Below are 9,510 nucleotides of genomic sequence, written 5' to 3'. Positions count from 1 at the left end.
GGGGGGTGGCTAGATTGGTGATAGAGAGCTTTCCTAGCATCTAGCATGTATGAGGCCCTGGGTTCAACTACCCACTACCAAACAAACAAACAAAAACCTGAAATAGCATTGCTAATAGCTAACATTTTCTATAGGATACTGTCTTAAACTAAGTGCTTTGCATGCATCATCTCATTTAATTCACAAGAATCCTTTAAAGTAAGTACCATTATTAATCCCCTTTACAGAAGATACAAAAGCTTAATTATAATTACAGCCATTAAGTGAAAGAGCCAGAAGTCAAAACCAAAGTTATCTCAGTTGTATTGCAATAAAAATGTATAAAAGGCAGGAGACCCCTTGAGAGCAGTAGTTCACTGACTACATGCTCTGAAATCAAACTGTCATAAGAAAGTTTATTTTTCTTCAAACAAGAGCAATTCCAGGGCCCTTGCTAGAATTAACACCAGGACAATAAGACATGGGATTTGAGAAGTTAATTCTCAGAATCCATATCACCTAAAGATCCATCAATAAATAACTTATTTTTAAAAATTCTAATCTATTCACTTTGGTGAAATACTGCAGAAACATAAAAAAACAATATAACTTAAAAGCATACAGTAACAAGGAATAAATTTAATGATACCAGGGGTTAACGATGCAGCTCACTGATGATGAGTGTTCAAATCCAGCACAATCCCCCCCAAAAAATCAAAATTAAAACTTTGAATAAAAGCCAGGCATGGTGGCGCATGCCTATAATCCCAGGTTTGGGAGGCTGAAGCAGGAGGATCTCAAGTTCAAAGCCAGCCTCAGCAACTTAATGAGGCCCTAAGCAAGTTAGCAAGACCCTCTCTCAAAATAAACAAGGGCTGGGGATATGGTTCAGTGCCCCTGGGTTGAATCCCTAGTACCAACAAAGACAAAAGAAAAAGCACAAAACAAAACAAAACCTTTTAATAAAAACTAGAAGAAAAAAATTCCATGCAGTTTTTCTAGTCTCTACTACCAAGTCTAAGAACTAGGTAATGTAGACACTCTAAACTTTAGGAAAATATGGAAAAACATTTTTCCCCCATACAAATATCATATGTATTTATGACTTCATCAAAGTAATCCCATAAACTGCTTTGCCCATGCTTTCCTTCAAACACTGCTGAGAATCTAGAAATTGCCATCTTACCTCAAGTCCATGCCTTAAGACTCTTAGAGATGACCGAGGTCCTCTACCACAGGCCACATACAACTGTGGAGTATCTTCATTGGCCAGATCAGCTATCTGCAGAGAACAAGGGAAAAAATGTCTACTTATGCTAAGTTTTCAAACACAATTGTCATTCTTAGAGGGACAAACTTCTACTGACCCCGGAATATAGAGAGAAAAAAAGCCCCCATGTTCCAAAAAGTAAACTATTTTTAAGCAGCAAATTTTTCCAAAACTAAAAAAGGGTTACATCAATTCACAAGTTAAAAAGGGGACTTGGCAGGGGCTGGGGTTGCAGCTCAGTGGTAGAGTGCTTGCCTAGCATGTGTGAGGCACTGGGTTTGCTACTCAGCACCACATAAAAATAAATAAATGAAACAAAGGTATTGTGTCCATCTACAACTAGACAAAAATATTTTTTAAAGGGGAGGGAGGGGAGGGGCTGGGGATGTGGCTCAAGCGGTAGCGCGCTCGCCTGGCATGCGTGTGGCCTGGGTTCGATCCTCAACAACACATACAAAGATGTTGTGTCCACCGAAAACTAAAAAGTAAATATTAAAAAAAAAGAGGGAGGAGGGAGGGGACTTGGCACTTAGTGAAATATAGTATAATCTCCATTCTGAAATGGTTTTCTTCCAATTAAAAATATAGGTAACAAACTATAATGTAATCAAGATGCAACACTGTCACCAATAGAAGCTACATTTATTAAAGTTAATACTCAGAAATGTTATCCCCATCACAACAAAATTGTATTTTCCAGACCTGGTGTCAGACTGATATAATCAGTCATAGTACCTACAGGTATTCCTCTGATGTAGCTGACCAGCTATTAGATAATTCTACACCCAATAGCTGCTAGTATTCAGCCACCACATAGGGAAGTCATGTGTTCTCATATTAATATCCGAGACATCTGGCTGCTTTCCAGTACAATTGATTCTTGATTAATATGTGAAAACAGGTGAACCATTTGTATTACAGTTTTGCCAAACTGGACAATTCAAATGAAAATTCCTGAACTTTGAACAGCAGGAGAGTTTATTGTAATAGATGATCATGTAGGTTCTGAGTACATATACAACCATCATTTTGTTCTCTGAAAAAATAAATAACTTAGAAGTATGTATTTTTTTCTTTTTGCTGTACTGGGAATCAAACCCAGGGACTCATGTATCCTAGGCACTACACCCCCAGGTCCTAGCTCACCTATTTAAAATGCATCATATTGCTATTTATTTATAATAAAGCCTTTTTTTTAAAAATATTTATTTATTTATTTATTTTAGTTTTAGGCGGACACAACATCTTTGTTTGTATGTGGTGCTGAGGATCGAACCAGGGCCGCACGCATGCCAGGCGAGCGCGCTACCACTTGAGCCACATCCCCAGCCCTATAAAGCCTTTTTTAAAAAAAGGCATATATATTACTTTTCACAACTTAAAACTCCAACAGTGGGCGGCCAGGTATAGTGGTACACACCTATAATCCCGGTGGCTGAGGAGATTGAGTTGTAAAGATCCCAATTTCAAGGACAGTTAACAATTTATTGAGGCCCTAAGCAACTTAGTGACACCCTGTCTCAAAATAAAATTTTTTTAAAAAGGGCTGGTTCCTAAAGGTCACACAAACTAACGATCTAGGGCACAACAACATGGTAAGATTCCCAGGTGCTACACCTGAGGTCAGTAGTGGGAGACACAATCTCCATCCTGAACCTCTTCACTTTTTTCCTCAAAGATATGATTAAAAATTTGTAAAAATACGAAAAAGGGCTGGGGATGTGGCTTAGTGGTTAAGTGAACCTGAGTTCAATCCTGTTGTGCCCTAGATCGCAGGAGTTTATGTGACCTTTAGGAACCAGCCCTTTTTAAAATAATTTTTGAGACAGGGCGTCACTAAGTTGCTGGATACAGTGGCACACACCTGTGATCCCAGAGGTTTGGGAAGCTGAGGCAGGAGGATTGCAAGTTCTAGGCAGCCTCATCAGCTTAGCAAGGCCCAAAGCAACTAAGCAAAATCCTGTCTCAAAATAAAAGATAAAATGGGCTTGGGGGACTGAGATTGTGGCTCAGTAGTAGAGCGCTAGCCTAGCACGTGTGAGGCACCGGGTTCAATTTTCAGCACCACATAAAGATAAAATAAAGATATTGTTTCCAACTACAACTAAAAAAATATTTTTTTAAAAAATGGGCTTGAGGATGTGATTCAATGATTAAGTGCCACTGGGTTCAATCCCTGACCCCCACCAAAAAATACAAACAAAACCCTGTTGCTGAATGATTCCAGTGTCTAGTTCTTTTAAAGAGAAACTATATTAAAATTAGGTATGTACAGCTATAAGCAGACTTCTATGTGAAAAAAGGTCAAGTCAGAAATACTGTGTAGCACATAAACCCATTCACTTCAAAAACAAAAAAGATGTAACCACACAACATATATATAATTGCAGATGCAGACAAAATACTTGGAAGCCACCACAAGAAGTTGCTAATAGTAATGGGCTCCATAGAGTTCCAGTTTGAGAAGACTCGGAGGGGCAGGACTTTAAAACCTTTTATATAGTTTGAATATGTACACTGAAAAAGATTTACTAAAAAATAAAGCTGGGAGTGGTGGCGCACTACTATGATCCCAGCAACTCGGGAGGCTGAGGCAGGAGAATGAGGAGTTCAAAGCCCACCTCAGCAACTTATCGAGACCCAAATTAACTCAGTGAGACCCTGTCTCTAAATACAATACAAAAAAGGGCTGGGGATGTAGCTTAGTGGTTAAGTGACCCTGAGTTCAATCCCCAGTACCCAAAAACAAACAAACAACAACAACAACAAAAAAAAACCCGAAGATTTATTAGTAGTTTTCAGTTCCTAAAACTATCGTTAACTGCTTCACCTTTATATATTGATTCCATAGTTATATGGTTCTTAGACAACACCTTAATTTAACTTAAGAAAAACTTTAAACTTATTACACTTGATATTCAAATCAGCTGGCTAGCATTGTGCATCATGGAGGTAAATGGAAAGGCCCACACCTGGCAAAATAGAATGGGAGAAAGGCTGTCCAGTTCATCCACCAATACAAGGTTTTTGAGTGGTCTTGGCTGAAAGAAGAATGTATCTCCTTCTTCCAGAGGCATAGCAGATGAAAACTCAGGTTCTTCATCATCATCTCCAAGATGTGCAATTTGATATAAGTAACTAGGAAGATGCAAAGAAAGACTTTAGTTAAAAGACTCAAGACAATGTCTGATTATCATATCAACAATAATGCTAGTGCTATTTAATTATACTAAAAAAAAATTACTGTTATTGCTTGTAGGTGTAATGTGTTTTTTTTAAATATTTTTTTAGTTGTAGATGGACACAATATCTTTATTTATATTTGTATGTGGTGCTGAGGATCGAACCCAAGGCCTCATGCACGTGAGGCGAGCGCTCAGCCACTGAACTACAGCCCCAGCCTCAGGTGTGATGTTAAAGTATGCTATCTGGAATTCATTTCAAAGCTATAGAATAGAATTTCCCCAAGGTATAAATAAAACAAGACTGGTCAAGAATCTGGGCTGAAACTGAGTGATGGGCACAATAGGTTCATTATATTACTCTCTCCTGTTAAGAAAATTTCTGTAATATACAAAAAATGAAAACTTTAAGTGAAAAAAGAATGAGACCATTCTTTAAAATTAAATCAAAAATATGCAAATAAATATAGCAAAATGTTAAACTGTTCTGGGATAATACAATAGTGAGTTATTTGCTTTTTTAATCATTTTCCAAAACTTTCCACATTACTAGAATAAATTAACAGGTATGGTAATAATCAATATTTACTAAATGGTTACAACACAAAAGTACTTAGCGCTAGCTGGGTGAGGTGGTGTGCACCTATAATTCCAGAGCTGGGGAGGCTGAGGCAGAAAGATTGAGAGTTTGAGGCCAGCCTCAGCAATTTAACGAGGCTCTAAGCAACCCTGTCTCAAAAATAAAAAACAAAAAGGGTTGGGGATGTAGCTCAGTCATAAAATGGCTCTGGGTTTAATCCCTAGTAATCCCCCACATCACCAAATACTTAAGTGCTTGGCAGAAGTATTCTTATTAAATACCTGCAAAACCCAATAAGAGGGCTGTGGTTGTGGCTCAGTGGTAGAGCGCTTGCCTAGCATGAGGGTTCAATCCTCATCACCATATAAAAAAATAAATAAATAAAATAAAGGTATTGTGTCCATCTACAACTAAAAAAAAAAAAAGTTACCAGGGGTTGGAGGAAGGGGAACATGAACTTATTGGTTAACAGGCACAGAATTTCTGTCTTGGGTGATAAGAAAACGTTGGAAAGAAAATAAAGGTTGCACAGCATTATAAAATAAAATTAATATCAGTGAATTTGAACAATTAAAAATGATTAGCTGGACATGATGTGCACACTTATAATCCAAGCTACTCACGAGTCAGGAGGATTTCAAATTTGAGGCCAGCTTGGGCAACTCAGCAAGACTCTGTCTCAAAATAAAAATGCCTGAGGATGTAGTTAGTCCAGTGGTAGAAAGCTTGCCTGCATTTGCAAGGCCCTGGTTCAATCCTCAGTACCACCAGGGGACAGGGAAAAAGCTATAAAATGGTACATAATACGTGGTGACATTATGTAAAAATATCTAAATTGAACACACACAGAGGATATAGAAAAATGTTATCTGTGGATTAAAGAATTAAAAGCAATGTTTGTATACTCATCCTCACTTCTACAATAAATATTTCTTGCACAAAAAGTAAAACCTTGGGCTGGAGTTGTGGCTCAGTGATAGAGCACTTGCCTAGCATGTGCGAGGCACTGGGTTCAATCTCAGCTCCACAAATAAATAAAATAAAGATATTGTGTCTATCTACAGCTAAAATATATATATAAAAAAAGTAAAAACTTGGAAATGGATGAAAACATTAACAGGCCAAATGTGAAAAGTGAAATGGTACAGTTAACCCCTCCATCCATGGGTTCCCTGCATCTTTAGAGTCAACCAACAGATCAAAAATATCCAAATGAGGGGGCTAGGGTTAAAGCTTAGTGGAAGTGAGCTTGCCTGGCATGGGTAAGGCCCTGGATTTGATCCTCAGCACCACATAAACATAAACAAAGTTTAAATTCTTAAAAAAGAAAAAGAATTCCAAATGAAAGGTTACACCCTCATAGTGAGCCCATGACTCAAAATAAAACATTAAAAGGATTAGGGATAGAGCTCAATGGTAAAGCACCCCTGAGTTCAATCTCTAGTACTCTCCCCAACAAAATCCCTTACTTAGTTAAGTAATTCAATAAACATTCAATGTAATACACAACAAAAAGTTCAGAAAAGATGTGACTTTTACAGATATTTCTGTAGACATTGATTAAGTACTGATTGAAGCCATCAAAGTAAAGAAGCAAACAGAATAAATGTAAAGAGGAAAGGAGGGCAATCCTTAGGTGTGGTGGTGCACAACTGTAATCCCAGAGGCTCAGGAGGCTGCGGCAGGAGGATCAAAAGTTCAAAGTCAGCCCCTGTAACTTACCGAGACCCTATCTCAAAATAAAAAATGAAAAAAGGCAGGGGATGTGGATCCACACACAGTAGTTACACACTCTGGGGTTCAATCCCTTGCGCGCGCGCGCACACACACACACACACACACACACACACACAACCCTCAAATATTCTAATAAAACCAAATAAAATAAAAATACTCTTGTGAAAAGCTCCACAACCTTGAAATACACCTCCCTCCTGCCAATTTTTATAGTAACCAAGGCAAACCAAGTTAATAAAAGGATTACTCACTGGTTTCCAAATTCTGATGCTACAAAAAGGAAGCCTGTTTTCAACACACACATGGCAGCAGCAACAGGCACAGTATCAAAATATTTCAGCCGGATCTCAGTTACCTGGAGTGAAAAGAAAAGATTCTAGTGTATAGGCAAGTGAAGTTTGGCATAGAAGTCCAATACTACTATAAAACAGCATAAGCTGAGTAGCAAATAAAATACCGTCCCCAGTATCTAACCAGGAATGAACAAGCTACAGCTCAAAAGCCAGCCATGATTTTTGTTTAAAGTGACACTGCCCAATCTCATTACACACTAGACCAGGTACTTACTAACTAGAGTAGGAAAACATTCAGATACAAGCCTAAGGTATCCTAAATTTCCAACTTTCTAACTTGTAAAATATTAACTATCTTACCCACCTCATTTCAAGAGAGCAGCTACAATGAATAAATGGTTTGTAAAGCTTTATAAACCTTAAATATATATACATAGGATTTTTTAATGTAATTACATTAAATTAAAATATTTAATTATATTAAAATAAAATGCACAAACTTTCATCAAAAAAATTACAAGTGTATTTATTGTTTTGTTTCATTTTCCCCCGTCTATCAATGGTCTACTCACCATATCTTCATCTGTTTCCAAAGTGATCTTGAAGATATCACCCTGCTCAGTTTGGGCCAAAAAGAAGAACATTGATTTGGTCTTATGGGTGGCAGAACAAACGAAAATCATTCCTCTTTCAGGGTCATCCAGGTCATTCTAGCAAAGTCAAGCACACAATACGTTAGAAATGGCTACTTCTTATTTTTGGAACTCAGCACCCTACTCTTACCAAGTGTGGCTAAGTTGCTGAGGTCGGTCTCAAACTTACAGTCCTCCAGCCTGAGCCTCCCAGGTAGCTAGGATTATAGGCCTATGACCCCATGCACAGCTGGGTTTTTTGTTTTGATTTGCTTTATTTATGTCTCCAACATTTTGTATTTCTTAGAATAAACTCTTTGTGAAGTTTTACACTTCTTTGTTGCCTCAAAGCAAGTATAGTGTCCGAGATAGGCAGGTGCTCACTAAATGTAAGAGCAACTAACTTTCCATGACTGATGAAGATTAAATTTCTTTTCAGGGGTAAGGAGAGAGAATTCAATAACTGATCCAGGACAAAGATCAATAACAAAATTACAGGATGAAAAGATAAAAAGGTTGAGGAAGGAGGATTGAAAAGATCATAAGTTCAAGATCAAAACTCCAGCAACTTAGCAAGACCCTGTCTCGACATTAAAAATAAAAAGAACTGGGGATGTAGCTCAGTGGTAGAGCACCCTGGGTTTTCCCCACAGGGAAAAGATCTCAAAGACCACCACCAGATTCCATATTAATTACAGGAAAAAAAAGGTACCTTTAGGAAGAGAGTGGGTGGATACCACCTTAATTAAGTGATCAATTTGGCATGAACAATGAGACAATCCAATATTATTTAAGCATAATGTGACGCAGTGAGAAATAAACATCACCATCTATATAATAACCCTAGCAAAAATATTAGCCTGAATATAATCATTTAAAAAAAAATAGAATAAGGGACAAACTTTAAGAAAAATTAGCCAATTTGAGTTCTTCTTTTCCTATGTGTATCCCTTATAGAAGAAAAAGTACCCTAATCTCCATCATGTGAGATTAGGCCCCAACTTCCTTAGTAAGACTCCTGTGGTGCAAGAATTAAAATCAACAATCAATAAATGAAAGGGACTCAAACTAAAAAGTTCTTAGCAAAAGAAACAATCTGTGAGGTGAATAGAGAGCCTACATCTTGGGAGCAAATTTTTACCCCTCACACATCAGATACAGCACTAATCTCTAGGGTATATAAAGAACTCAAATAGCTAAGCACCAAAAAAACAAATAACCAAATCAATAAATGGACCAAGGACCTGAACAGACACTCCTCAGAAGAGGATATACAATCAGTCAACAAATATATGAAAAAATGTTCATCATCACCAGCAGTTAGAGAAATGCAAATCAAAACCACTCTAAGATTTCATCTCATTCCAGTCAAAATGGCCGCTACTATGAAGACAAACAACAGTAAGTGTTGGTGAGGATGGGGTGGGGGAAGGTACACTCATAGACTGCTGGTGGGACTGCAAATTGGTGCAGCCAATATGGAAAGCAGTATGAAGATTTCTTGGAAAACTGGGAATGGAACCACCATTTGACCCAGCTATCCCTCTCCTTGGTCTATACCCAAAGGACTTAACTACACGTCAATGTTTATAGCAGCACAATTCACAATAGCTAAACTGTGGAACCAACCTAGATGCCCTTCAGTAGAAGAATGGATTAAAAAAAAAAAAAAAAATGTGGTATATATACACAATGGAATATTACTCAGCAATAAAAGAGAATAAAATCATGGCATTAGCAGGTAAATGGATGGAATTAGAGAAGATAATGCTAAGTGAAGTTAGCCAATCCCAAAAAACCAAATGCTGAATGTTTTCTTTGATATAAGGAAGCTGAT

At 37.6% G+C, this 9,510-nt stretch overlaps 1 protein-coding gene across 3 annotated transcripts in view; it reads right to left on the bottom strand.

Moving 5' to 3' along the window:
* Sf3b3 (splicing factor 3b subunit 3) overlaps nt 1–9,510 on the bottom strand; it is a 48,174-nt gene that overhangs the window by 29,241 nt on the left and 9,423 nt on the right. For all 3 annotated transcript variants that reach the window (XM_048792486.1, XM_048792487.1, XM_015496100.2), the window contains exons 7-10: nt 7,614–7,751; nt 7,000–7,103; nt 4,222–4,387; nt 1,166–1,261 (exon numbers count right to left, since the gene is read on the bottom strand). In XM_048792486.1, the coding sequence (XP_048648443.1) occupies nt 1,166–1,261; nt 4,222–4,387; nt 7,000–7,103; nt 7,614–7,751 (504 nt within the window). The remainder of the gene's footprint in view (nt 1–1,165; nt 1,262–4,221; nt 4,388–6,999; nt 7,104–7,613; nt 7,752–9,510) is intronic.

Source organism: Marmota marmota, unplaced genomic scaffold (genome assembly GCF_001458135.2).
Source record: "Marmota marmota marmota unplaced genomic scaffold, marMar, whole genome shotgun sequence".
In the NCBI taxonomy this organism is placed as follows: Eukaryota; Metazoa; Chordata; class Mammalia; order Rodentia; family Sciuridae; genus Marmota; species Marmota marmota.
This window is presented reverse-complemented; position numbering and strand designations above follow the sequence as displayed.